This window comes from Sesamum indicum, linkage group LG8, assembly GCF_026168435.1.
Source record: "Sesamum indicum cultivar Baizhima isolate 11 linkage group LG8, ASM2616843v1, whole genome shotgun sequence".
NCBI lineage: Eukaryota > Viridiplantae > Streptophyta > Magnoliopsida > Lamiales > Pedaliaceae > Sesamum > Sesamum indicum.
In genome coordinates, this window is record NC_142664.1 from 25,743,723 (window position 1) to 25,757,312 (window position 13,590).

Here is a 13,590-nt window from a genome sequence, read left to right on the forward strand (position 1 = left end):
TTAAAAAAATTATATAACCATGCTTAACACAGATTGTACGCAAGTATCAATATACTTAAAATAGGTGATACTGCTAAATGTTTTATTTATAATTTAAATTTTAATTAAATATTAAAGATAAAATTTTGGATAAATACTAAATAAATATCTAAGATATTTAAAATATATAATATTTCTAATCAATAAAATCTTTTCTTGACAATTAAATCCTGGAGATAAAATTTTGAATAAATACAAAGTAAATATTTAATTAATTTAAATTAGATGAACTATCTAACCAATGAGATATTTTCTTGTCAATTAAAAAATTCAAAATTACCAAAAATTAGTATTCGGTCAAGATTGGCTTAATTTTGATCAAGCATCGTTCTGATATATATATACATAGATGTATGGTATAGCTGATTAATGGATTAATAAATTATCCAAGTTTTCAAATTTCAATTACAACGTTCAAATCAAGAATTTAATTGAAAAGTGCAAGAAAAAACTTACTAAAGATTTGAATCTCCGGGTGTGATAACAAGCATTCTCAGAGTAACAGATTACAACAAAAGCAACTAAAAACCTGATAGCCAGGTTAGGTAGAGAGAGAGAAAATATATATTAGTCATCATAGACAACAAAAAATAGAAAACTGACCAGTTTTAAAGATCAGCACTCAGAATAAATTGAAATGCTCCCGGGCAATTAATAAAGCAACATATGTTGGAGAAGAGGTGGTGGTCCAGGAAATTACTCGCTGCCCAGATAAGATACTTGCATTGCATATCATGTGTAAACCTGCCACAAGTTATTTGTCATACAACCCCACAGCAAAGTGATTATATTTGTCACATAAACTTAGTGTACATTAATTTCAGAATACTTCTCAGGGGAAAACCAGCAAGAGACATTAAATGAATCTTACCAGATGGATGCATATGAGTAGTTTGATCATTCATCTCCAGGAGCAATGATGAGCTTGAATCCACCCCTTCTGGTGCTTTGTTCTCCATACTTCATTTGTTTTTCCTGCTCGATTTTCCGGGCTGCAGCAACTGCGTGTTTGGTGACTCGTTCCATGTCCAATGTCTGAAGTTTTTCCACCAGGCATGTTGGAACTTCATGGAGTTTCTCGCAGTTCTTAAGCACAAGGCATCTCAGTTTGGGAAAGTGGTCCCCTCTCCCGGAGAGGGTCCAAAACTGGAGATCTGTGCGTGCAATGTACAGAAATTCAAGGGAATTAAAGCCTCCAGCAACAACATCCCAGCATTTTCCCATGAATGCATTCTCTTTCAGCTTGAGCACCTCCAGTGCATTAAGCATTCCCAGTACAAACATATTTTTCCAGTCCAAAAACGTAGATGACAAAGTGAGGATCCTTAGATTCGGTGGGAACCTGTCGGGCTGAGGAAGGCCTTGCAATGGGTTTTCGGATGCTACACGAGGAAATGCATCATTCACTAGTTTCAACTTTTCAAGACGACCCAAGTTTGCCAAGCTCCTGTTATCCAAAAGAGTCAGTAATTGCCCACGAATTCCCAATGTCTTTAGGTATGGAGCCCTGTCAAACACTTGTTTGGTACAACACTGAGGTGATAATCTAGTGAGAGTTCGAAGGTTTACCCCAGCTTCGCCTTTGCCTTCCTTGGTTAGAATAACAGCTGCCTTTGTCTTCAAATGCCTCAGCTGCATCATTTTCAATATATCTGCTTTGATTTCTAAGGTACGTGATTTTGTGTTGATTATAATAGTCTGTAAATTCCAGAGATTTGAGATGTCCTTAGGAAGAACCTTGAAATCATCGCCGGATAGAGCTATGTACCTCAAATGAATTAGTTGCGTAATTTTAGTGGGAAATCTCTTGAATCTGATGGGGTTCACATCAAAAACCCTGAGCAAATTGAATGTATCAATGATAAATGGAATGTGTTCCAGCGCCAAGGTGATGTCTGCCTTGGAGAAACACCAAAAAGAACGGACTTTTGGGGCCTTTGGTTTTTTGAGGAAGAAGTCCACAACATATGAATGGACACAAAGGCGGCGAAACTTTTGCACTTCTGAAATATTTGATTCAGAAACTCCATCCTTGGACATTTTTATCTCTTCGAACAAATTCTGATTTTTTAACGCAGCTTCCCGTTTGCAGAATTCACGTATCATGTCGTGTACGTGGCATGTTTTAACTTCACCTTCAGCCTTCATCTTATCAACCATCACCAAGTTCCTGTTTACTAGTTCCTTCAAATTTTCCTCAGCAATATCCTCCAAACTCTTTCCTGGCTTTTGTTTCACAAAACCTTCTGCAATCCACAAGTGAATCAATTTCCAGGCCGGAATCTCATAGTCTTCGGGAAACATCCCCAAATACAGAAAGCAATCCCTCAACTCATAGGGCAATTTATTATAACTCAATGAAATAATGTTCTCCATGCGTCTGTTCTTGTCATCATTACTGATATATGTTTGCACGCTATCAGATACTTTTTTCCACTCCATTTTTGTATCACTAACTGATGATAATTTATCAACCAGAATTCCTCCTATAACAACAATTGCAAGAGGCAAGCCATCGCATTGCTCCGCTATAAGTTTTCCAGTAATTTCCAATTCTGGAGGACACACACCTTCCTTACCAAATACTTCTAACTGGAGGAGCTGCCAACTTTCGTCTTCATTTAGGAAACGCAACTTGTGGGGCAGTCTCTCACGATTTGCACGCCAAGCCACAGTCTCGTAGCGACTAGTTATCAAGATTTTACCATATATATTACTCTTTGGCAACGCAGCTTCAATTTGGTCCCAGGCATCAACAGTCCACACATCATCCATGATTATCAAGAATTTCCCTGTCGACAGATACTCTTTAACTTGCTGAGCCAATTCCTCTTCACTCTTGCGAGACATGTCTTGCTGGGTGAACTTTCTGAGAATGGTGAGAAAGATATCCTTCTTGTTGTACTCCTCAGAAACATAAACCCAAATTATGGTCGGAAATTCGTATTGGATTCTTGAATCACGATAAATCTTTAATGCTAGAGTTGTCTTCCCCAGGCCAGGCATACCAATGATGGAGACAACTTCAAGTTCTTTTGAATCTTCATTCAGATACTTGATTATCTTGTCTGCCTCATCGTCAAGTCCTACTATTTTCTTATCGGCCGTTAATGAAATCTGTGCAGTAACAAGTGACGAGATAACATTTACTATATGAAAGATTCTTCATAAAAGAAAATTATAATAGGGGATCTAACCGGTTATGTCAAGTAAATGATCTTTACATTTAAGAACTCAGAATTAAACCTAAATATAGGGGTTCAATATTGTTAGTCCTCTCTACTTTACAAAAATTTTAAAATAATCCTAAAATTGAGAAGATTCGACGCATTTATTCCTCTACTTTACATGATTTTTATGATAGTCCCAAAATTGAGAAAATTCGACATATTTAGTATTTTGTTTTACGGGATTTATCGGACTAAATATATCAAGTTTTTCCTATTTATTACAAGTTATTTTCTTTTCATACCAAACAAAGAAAAATATTAGAGAATTATTTTTCATTTAATTTTACTAAAAAAAGAAAAAGCTTAAGACTTCATTTTGATGGGAGGATATAGATTTGAGCGAGGGACTTGAAAGAAGAATTTCAAATGAGTCCATATTAAATAGATTTGAACTCCATCATAATGTTATTAAAAAAAATCAAAATGAGAATCGAAAAATTTCAAGTCATCTGGATCATAGAATCATCCAAACAAGTGTAGTGAATTTAAAATATTTTGACTCCTCTCCCCCTCCTTTCCCTTTTCACCTCCACTTTCTTCTCAACTCTTAACCAAATAAAATCTAAATATGTAATAATTTGATCAAATTAGTCCAAAAATTAAACATAAAAAACAAACCCCATTCCAATCCGAATTTAATTCTGATCTAGTGTCATATCCCTACCTATTTGTAAGGCATGTGGATCTAGCTAGGTTTTCTATCACAAGTTTTTGTTAAAAATTCTTAGGTGCAAGTCAATATATAGAACTTTGATCTGGTCAACGACCCACCAAAGTTACCTTTTCTTTTCAAGATGAGGTCAAGTAGCTACATCTCCTTCTACACCAGAAACTAAAACCAAGACAGACCAAAGAAAATCTCAATTCAAAAGTCCAATTGACCACTAACAAGCTAAAATGATACAGGTTTGAGATCTAGCTAGTACCTTTCGGGGGTCGGATGTATCCTGGAGGGGAGGTGCATCTGCTACTTGAAGGGTTGCGAACTTCATCCTAGCGTCTTCGAAAGCAGGTTTGACCTTCTCTTCCCTGAGTGACTGGACCTCTTTGGCAAGGCTAAGACGATTCGGGTTAAGGTTGCGCTTGAACCAGCTGCCTGCTGCGGCCTGGCTCACGCAAGTGTCGATGGTGTCTTCTGCAGTGTATACAATTTCCCTGATCTGCTTCTCCAGGGTTTTGAAGAGTTCGCTCTTTACGCGTTTGCTGGCTGAATCCTCAAGGAAGGATTTCATCAAGTCCAGTTCGTTCTGCAGCTGCTCCAACTCATTTTGAGCTCCGGAGATCAGACTGAGCTGATCAGCCACCAGCTGCTGCAAGTTTTCGAGCAGGAATGTTACTGCAGCCTCCGCCATCTCTCTCTCTCCCTCTCCCTCCCTCCCTCCGCCCGCGTGGCCAGTGGAGGGGAAGAATTTTGGGACTAGGTCTCAGCTGGCTGCGGTACTGCGTTGTATGTATCACCATCATCATTGACCGTAAAGTATTCCTAGTGGGTACGACAAATCATTGTAAGAAAATATTTATTAAAGAATTTATAATTTTAAAAAAATATTTATAATTTTTTAGAGGGATAATTATATTTATACCTATAGACATATGATCTTTTTACTCAAATATCTTTTAATTAATTATACATATATCAATCAAAATATCGATAGCACTTACATAAATCATTCCTTTTTTTAAAAAATTACACACACTCCTAACAACATTAGCATCATTACACAAACTATCCTTATTTTTTATTTTCAAATGTAATTTTTATAATTATGCAAAAAATAAAGGTGGTTTGTATAAACATATCATAGAAAGGTGATTTTTCTTCTCTCCAAACTTGCACAAAAGATGACCAATTTATCTTCCACATCATCATTCTAGCTATATAGGATTATAAATAAACAAAAACGCATCTAAGTGTCATGCCATGTCACTTTTCATGCGCAAATTGTAAATTCAATCAACCGGAGGACTAAAACTAATCAATTTTGCAAGTTACTGGAGTTAATAAAAAATGGGCATACTTATAGGACTAAAACTAAAATTGGGCATACTTAACGGGCTAAAAAAATATTTTTTTCCCTTTTTTAAATACCAAATGTCTTTATAATCTATACTTTTATAAAGGAATCTTATAGATACAAAAAGGTAGTTATCATACCACTTACACCAAATTTTTTAAATGCTAAAAATGCCCTTCCATTGATAAAACCTATCAATTGCTGCACTCATAAATTAAACTTATTCACTTTCGTTTAATTTTATTATTAATTAAATTAAAAATAACATATTAATATTTATTTTTACATATAAAAATATAATCATCGTTGTTATAATATATTGTATAAATATTTAATTTTTAATTTATTAACAATTAATGCGTTAAAAAAGTTATCAATAATTTTTTTATGTGAGTTGTAAAATAAGAAACGACAAGTTGCAAGGGTTTGTGTCGAGGCACATGTGTCACGATAAATACATATGTGAAATTCAATTATTATGTATATATGATCAATCATCACCAATATCATCAAATATATATATATATATATATATATATATACATAATATTTGGGATGAATTTGCTAAGGAATTAATTAAGTCTAGTTATGTAATAAATGTAAATTTGAGGTTAATTTCACAATTAAAATATTACTAGCTACATTGTGATTCAATTACTTTATTAGTATTGGATGTAATTTTTATTTGAAATTAATAATTGTGGCACTCTTAATGTGCTGAAATTTACTTAATATTTATATAATTATATAAAATCAATATGATATACTATATAAATGTCATTTAGTGATGCTTCTCAAAATTAAATAAATTTACAAAGAGTATTCTGGAATTTAGAGGATAAGAATTTACTTGTCACTTTATTTTTATATGGCGTTGTTTAATCCGTAGGTTTAAATATATTTTTGGTTGTGTAATTATGATATTTTGATATTCCTATCTCTTAACCTTTTAAGGTTGCAAAATAATCTTGTAATTTTTTTATATTTTTTGATTTTGGTCTTTTCGGTATTGGATTTTATAAAAATTATCGAAATAAATCAGGTGATCCTCACAATTTTGATATTTTTATCCTTTATTTTTTTGGGGATTGCAAAATACCACTGTAATATTTCATAGTTTTTGTCCTTCGAATGTTATTTTTTGCAAAAATATTCTGAATTAAATATGTGCTGTGATGTTCATAGAATTTTATAACAATTAGGAGACTAATTGGTAATTATTTAGAGAATTTAAATTTTATTATAATAAATTATATATAGGTTGAAACTTAAATATAATAAAATTTGAATGAAATAAATTAAACTTCATTACAATATTTGAAAGTAAATTATATGAATTAAAAAATTAGATAGCACGTAATCAGTATTTTAAAAAAAGTCTAAATTAATAAAAATAAAAATAATATATATATATATATATATATATGTTTAAGGCTGGCTTAACAAATTGGAACATGAACACACATTTGCACACACTTGCCGCGAAAACATGTAAGGAAAATTTTAGATTTTAATTTATATTAATTTATATAATTATATTATTTAAATATTCTATTTATTAAATATAGTTTATATTAACCGACGTAATATTTTATGAGTTTGATTATTTAAATTAGTATTGAATTAAATATCAAGCTTGATTTAAAAATGTTATAGTTGGTTAATTAAATTTTTAAATTTGTTAGATTTAATCATTTACTATAGTTAATTTATTCAATTTCATCGGGCCTATTGCCTAAACACTTGGTGTTTAATTAAATTTTTTAGTGGCGAGAAATTGACAGAAAATTCAAAATATTCGATAACTATATTTAAGAAATAATAGAAGAGTATAATTGAGAAATATTATAGTTATTAGAATGAAAAATGAGATTTTCGTGATAATTCAATTTAGGGATGTTATTAAGAATGATAGTTTTAAGTATCCAAGGGGTTTAAGTTCATAAAACCTTAACAATTAAATGGTCTTTGAATGGTCTATCGTCTATGTGATTGTTCGATGGGATTTATGGATTTATGGCTCGGGGCTGGATGGTTTGCGGGGCCGCTGGGGTAGCATTGGGCTGTCAGTTGAGGCTTCGTTGTTCAGTTCCCACTTGGGTGCCCTTTCACGGTGTCACAAGCGTGCTCTTTTGTCTCGCATCGGAATGTAATTCTCATATATTTTTCGCCTGTGCGGCATCTCAGGTTATGCCTAACCTTCGACCAGCCTTCGCACATATCAGAGTATGTCGACTATCCGTCGCGTATCCTGAACACTAAAGCTCGCTAGCGCGACATCCGAACACATCCCTACGTGGCACCGCATGCCCTTGCACTCGCCTATTCAAAATGCCCATGTTCGTCGAGGCTCTCGGCATTCACGCCTCTGCGTCTCTTAAAGGCCGACCGCAACCAGCTAGTCTGCCGCCATGCGTCTGCCCACAATCTTGGAACTTTCCGACGCATTCCTCAATGGCAAGGAGCATCCTCGCTCCGCCTCGGCATACGACGCTACTCATGCGCCCGCAACACCCATCTCATGCCCAACGCTCACTCGGTGCATCCTAGGTGCACGCCTTCATCACAGTCGCCTTCCATGCCTCGCCCGAGTAGGACTGCATCATAATTCCGAGGCCCATTCGATATGCCGACATCTTGCCTTGATCTCGCACAGCATGCCCAACATGCTTTCTTGCCTTTTGGCTTGGCACAATACGACGTCGTCTCACGATCGCTCATCTCTAGCCAACGGACCCCCATAGACGGCTAGAATTCGATAGCACATCCCATGAGTTGGATCACGAGGTCTTAGAATGCTTTGCCTCGTTCACCCATTCGCACGAGAGGTGTTACCCCTGATGTCTCGCGGCCCGCGGGGCAACCTTGCATGTCACACGGAGCATCTCGACAGTATTGGTGCCCAACGTAGGCCATCCTGGCCCTACGCTGCGCATCAGGTTTCCAAGCCCTTCGGGGACTCTAAGTACTCAACTTGAACTGCCTAGAGCCGGCTCTTGAAGGCCCTCATCATGCCCCCAAAAGAAGCTCATTTAGTGCAAACGTCATCTCATTCTACTGCCGTCGTGCACTGGGAGGGCTGGCTGGAGCTCACCACTGCATGCCCCCTTATAATAAGCTTAAAAATATTTTCTCTTGTTCCAGGAGTACACCACTGAAAGGGCCGAGGAGTGCACTTTTTCTGCATCTTCTTCGATCAATGTCCAAATCACGTTCCCTCTGAACCGTAGCGTAGCATACGATTTCCACATAATAACTCGTCTTGATACATTTGCCATTCTCCTTCAATTTCTAAGTTTTCATTTCTATCATCACAACCCTTTTTCTCGAGCAGGATGTCACCATAATTTCGTAATATTTTATACTAATTACGGGTGTTGTGGTCTTTGTGGTATATCTATGTTCTTTGTAATATTTTGTGTGCTTTCATAGATGTGTATTCTCATTTTCTTTAACCTGATATGAAAGAATACTTATTGAAACGAAAAGCAATAACAGGATAGGAGAGAGTGCATTGTGCCTCTTCTTTTTTCCTTTCAATATATCTCATTAGCAAGAGTGGTCTTGGATTGATTTACTTTACTAGAGGGGATATAGTGAGAGAAAATGAGTGGAGGATTGATAAAATATGATAAATGCTTTGGGTGGTTATGATCTGCTAACCAATTCTTGAATTGGTTGCCAGCGACCAATACAAAATGTTGTAGTTTTGAACCATGACTTCGGTGTATTTATCCATTTTAATTTTCTTCCTGCTAATAGCGGTCTCAATAATTTTCACCATTGAATTACATGGTAGTTTCTGTAGCATCACCTTGATTTTTGGTACTCGCATGGAAGAGGGAGAATGGTCCATTTGCTCAGGAATAATTAATCAGTTATATATGCTGTAGCTGATGCTTGACTCATGCTTGTGCTTACACGAGGCTTACTGTTTATCAGGTAAAGAACTAATCATTCACCTGCCCAAGTTTCTGTTATTTTTCTGCCTTCAGGTACCTATGGGCAGTTTCATACATATTTGAGTGGTAACAGTTTCCTAGTAATGTGGTTTTGGTATTGCAGAAACCAAGATATTAGACCTATAAGTTGTTGAATCTGTGGTGTTGTTTGATAAATGGCACAGTTGTTCCTGTGACTCTTCTTTAGAAAGTGAATGATTCCTTTACTGTAAGGAGACACTAGCTTTAAGTTTTTGCATCTTCTTCGATCGATGTCCAAATCACGTCCCGTCTGAACCGTAGCGTAGCATACGATTTCCACATAATAACTCGTCTTGATATATTTGCCATTCTCCTTCAATTTCTAAGTTTTCATTTCTATCTCCACAACTTTTTTTCTCGTGCAGGATGTCACCATAGTTTCGCAAAATTTTATGCTAATTACGGGTATTGTCTGTCTTTGTGGTATATTTATGCCCTTTGTAACATTTTTGTGTGCTTGCATGGATGTGTATTCTCATTTTTGTTTACCTGATATGAAAGAGTATTTATTAAAACGAAGAGCAATCACAGGACGGGAGAGAGTGCATTGTCCCTAATCTTTTTTTCTTTCAATATATCTCGTTAGCAAGAGTAGTCTTGGATTGATTTACTTTACTAGAGGGGATATAATGAGAGAAAATGAGTGGAGGATTGATAAAATCTTATAAATGCCTTGGGTGGTTATGATTTGCTAACCAATTCTTGAATTTGTTGACAGCGACCACTACAAAATGTTGTAGTTTTGAACCCTAACTTTGGTGTGTTTAGCCTTTTTTATTTCCTTCCTGCTAATAGCGGTCTCAATAATTTTCACCCTTGAATCACATGGTAGTTTCTGTAGCGTCACCTTGATTTTTGGGTACTCGCATGGAAGAGGGAGAATGGTCCATTGGCTCATGAATAATTAATCAGTTATATATGTTGTAGTTGATGGTTGACTCATGCTCGTGTTTACATGAGACTTACTGTTTATCAGGTAAAGAACTAATCATTCACCTGGCCAAGTTTATGTTATTTTTCTGCCTTCAGATAAGTATGAGCAGTTTCACACATATTTGAGTGGTAACAATTTCCTAGTAATGTGGTTTTGGTATTGTAGAAACCAAGATATTGGGCCTATAAGTTGTTGAATATGTGGTGTGGCTTGATAAATGACACAACTGCTCCTGTGGCTCTTCTTTAGAAAGTGAATGATTTTATTACTGGAAGGAGACACTAGATTTATGTTTTTGGAAGAGAGGAAAGTTTCATGAAGTAAATCAAATCCATTACAAGTTTTTATGCTAACTTTGTTAAAGGTTGAGGCGTCTTGTGTGATTTATGTTTTGTCACTTGGGCTTTTGCTGAAATATCTTAGTAAATACAAAGCTAATCCAATGCTAATTGCTGTCTTTTAACCATCCCATGTATTCAGAGCATTTAGGATTTTGGTTTACTTTTTGATCTCATGTTGCTTTTGAGCAGTATGGGTAGTTGGATTACCTTGAAAATACTTTTCTATTTCTTTTTTGTTTTTCTTTTTAAGGAATTGAATGCACTTTCTGAATCAGGTAAATTGCAGGCATAAATTGCTGGAATTGAAGCGCAGGCGAAGAAATAGGAAGTGTAGGAAGGAGAAGAGGAGGAGGAGGAGTCACCATCATTTAGATGATTATTCTTCTGATGATTTTGCTGATCTGCGGCATAAAAGGAGGAGCAAGAAGGCATATTCACACTTTGATTCCAACGTCAGTGCTTTAGATGATTCGCGAGTGGTAGGGGCAAGAAGCGATTTGAGAAGAAGAGCAGGAAACATCGGTATGAAGAGGACTAGTTTCTACAGTAGGTGATATGTCTTGTGCTTTTAAGATTCCTCTAAACTGCTGTTAAGTGTGCCCTATTCAATCTTTAATCTGATGGTTGATGAGCTTCTTGATGAAGCCTACTTTAGCTTAGTGGACAATGCATTAGTTTGGTGCATTTGCTATTTTTCAATTTGATGTAATGTATCATTTTAATTGCTTTGTTCTTCTGGTTGTAAGAATTCTGATATTTACTGAGTATGCTATGTGTGATTCCGATATGTGATTGGTCCTGTTATTTGAAATATTGCAGTAATGCTTTGAAATTTTATTGAGTTTAAAGTTGTTTTACTTGTTGGTTGTTATTCGATGCTTTGGGCGATGCTTGACTGTGGGCATCAAAAAGAGCTTAACTATTGCTGCTCTTTTGAACCTAGTGTTATTATTGGAGCAAAGAAGGTTGCAGTATTTTTCAGTGTATTTTATGTATGTAATTGTATTAGGACAATGATTTTGTGATTAATATTATCCAGTTTCTGGATCAACCTCTCTGAAAATGATGATCTATTGCAGCAGGTTTTTGTTGAGATCATGATGTTAAGAAAATACAGTTTTCTATGTTCTAATAAGTTACTATATTTCTTTTTCTATTTTATCAACCACAAATTTGAGAAGTTTTACTGAATGATGCCCCCTCCTTATTCTGGTTTTTTCATTTCTTTGTCTGTGTGTATTTTTCTATTTTGTGTGTGTGTGTGGTGTGAGTGTGTGTGTGTGTGTGGGGGTGTGTGTGTGTGTGTGTATGGTGTGTGGGGGGGGGGGGAGTGTGTGTGTGTGCGTGCGTACGGGGTGTGTGTGTGCGTGCGTGCGTATGGGGTGTGTGTGTGTGTGTGTGTTTGTGCGTGTGGGGTGTGTGTGTGTCACGGTAAAATATATTTTATTTCCATTTTGAACATAGAAAAAGAGAGGTGTTGATTTTATCTTCTGCGCCAACGAATGCCATCTGCATCTTCTTACATTTGCCATTCTCCTTAAATTTCTATCTTCACAACTCTTTTTCTTGTGCAGGATGTCACCATAGCTTGGCAAAATTTTATGCTCATTACGGGTATTGTCTGTCTTTGTGGTATATATTTATGTCCTTTGTAACATTTTTGTGTGTTTGCATGGATGTGTATTCTGATTTTTGTTTACCTGATATGAAAGAGTATTTATTGAAACGAGAGCAATAACAGGATAGGAGAGAGTGCATTGTCCCTATTCTTTTTTTCTTTCAATATATCTCGTTAGCAAGAGTGGTCTTGGATTGATTTACTTTACTAGAGGGGATATAATGAGTGAACATGAGTGGAGGATTGATAAAATCTGATAAATGCCTTGGGTGGTTTTGATTTGCTAACCAATTCTTGAATTGGTTGAGAGCGACCACTACAAAATGTTGTAGTTTTGAACCCTGGCTTCGGTGTGTTTAGCCTTTCTGATTTCCTTCCTACTAATAGCGGTCTCAATAATTTTCACCCTTGAATCACATGGTAATTTCTGTAGCATCACCTTGATTTTTGGGTACTCGCATGGAAGAGGGAGAATGGTCTATTGGGTCAGGAATAATTAACCAGTTATATATGTTGTAGCTGATGCTTGACTTATGCTTGTGCTCACATGAGGCTTACTGTTTATCAGGTAAAGAACTAATCATTCACCTGGCCAAATTTCTGTTATTTTTCTGCCTTCAGGTACTTATGGGCAGTTTCATTAATATTTGAGTGGTAACAATTTCCTAGTAATGTGGTTTTGGTATTGCAGAAACCATGATATTAGGCCTATAAGTTGTTGAATATGTGGTGTTGCTTGATAAATGGCACAAATGTTCCTGTGGGTCTTCTTTAGAAAGTGAATGATTTTATTACTGGAAGGAGACACTAGCTTTAAGTTTTTGGAAGAGAGGTAAGTTTCATGAAGTAAATCAAATCCATTACAAGTTTTTATGCTAACTTTGTTAAAGGTTGAGGCGTCTTGTGTGATTTATGTTTTTGTCGCTTGGGCTTTTGCTGAAATGCCTTAGTAAATACAAAGCTAATCCAGTGCTAATTGCTTTCTTTTAACCATCCCATGTATTCCGAGTATTTTGGATTTTGGTTTACTTTCTGATCTCATGTTGCTTTTGAGCAGTATGGATAGTTGGATTACATTGAAAATACTTTTCTATTTCTTTTTTATTTTTCTTTTTAAGGAATTGAAAGCACTTTTCTGAATCAGGTAAATTGCAGGCATAAATTGCAGGAATTGAAGCGCAGGCGAAGAAATAGGAAGTGTAGGAAAGAGAAGAGGAGGAGGAGGAGTCACCATCATTTAGACGATGATTCTTCTAATGATTCTGCTGATCTGCGGCATAAAAGGAGGAGCAAGAAGGCATATTCACACTCTGATTCCGACGTTAGTACTTCAAATGATTCGCGAGTGGTAGGGGCAAGAAGCAATTTGAGAAGAAGAGCAGGAAACACCGGTATTTTTATTTCTTTGTCTATGCGTGTTTTTTTATTTT

At 35.8% G+C, this 13,590-nt stretch overlaps 1 protein-coding gene across 1 annotated transcript; it reads right to left on the reverse strand.

The window, feature by feature from the left end:
* Nucleotides 1–491: 491 nt before the first annotated feature.
* Nucleotides 492–4,719, reverse strand: LOC105168855 (putative late blight resistance protein homolog R1A-10). The gene is made up of 3 exons (XM_011089031.3): nt 4,196–4,719; nt 911–3,156; nt 492–783 (listed from the first exon to the last, which is right to left on the reverse strand). The coding sequence occupies exons 1-2, from the start codon at nt 4,619–4,621 to the stop codon at nt 937–939; spliced, it is 2,646 nt and encodes an 881-aa protein (XP_011087333.2). The 5' UTR covers nt 4,622–4,719; the 3' UTR covers nt 492–783; nt 911–936.
* Nucleotides 4,720–13,590: the final 8,871 nt, after the last annotated feature.

Bases quoted from the DNA above. Each gene is read 5' to 3' on its own strand.
- LOC105168855 (XM_011089031.3), bottom strand. From the start codon at position 4,621: ATGGCGGAGGCTGCAGTAACATTCCTGCTCGAAAACTTGCAGCAGCTG. The intron at 3,157-4,195 runs GTACTAGCTAGA...GTTACTGCACAG, and splicing joins ATACATCCGACCCCCGAAAG to ATTTCATTAACGGCCGATAA.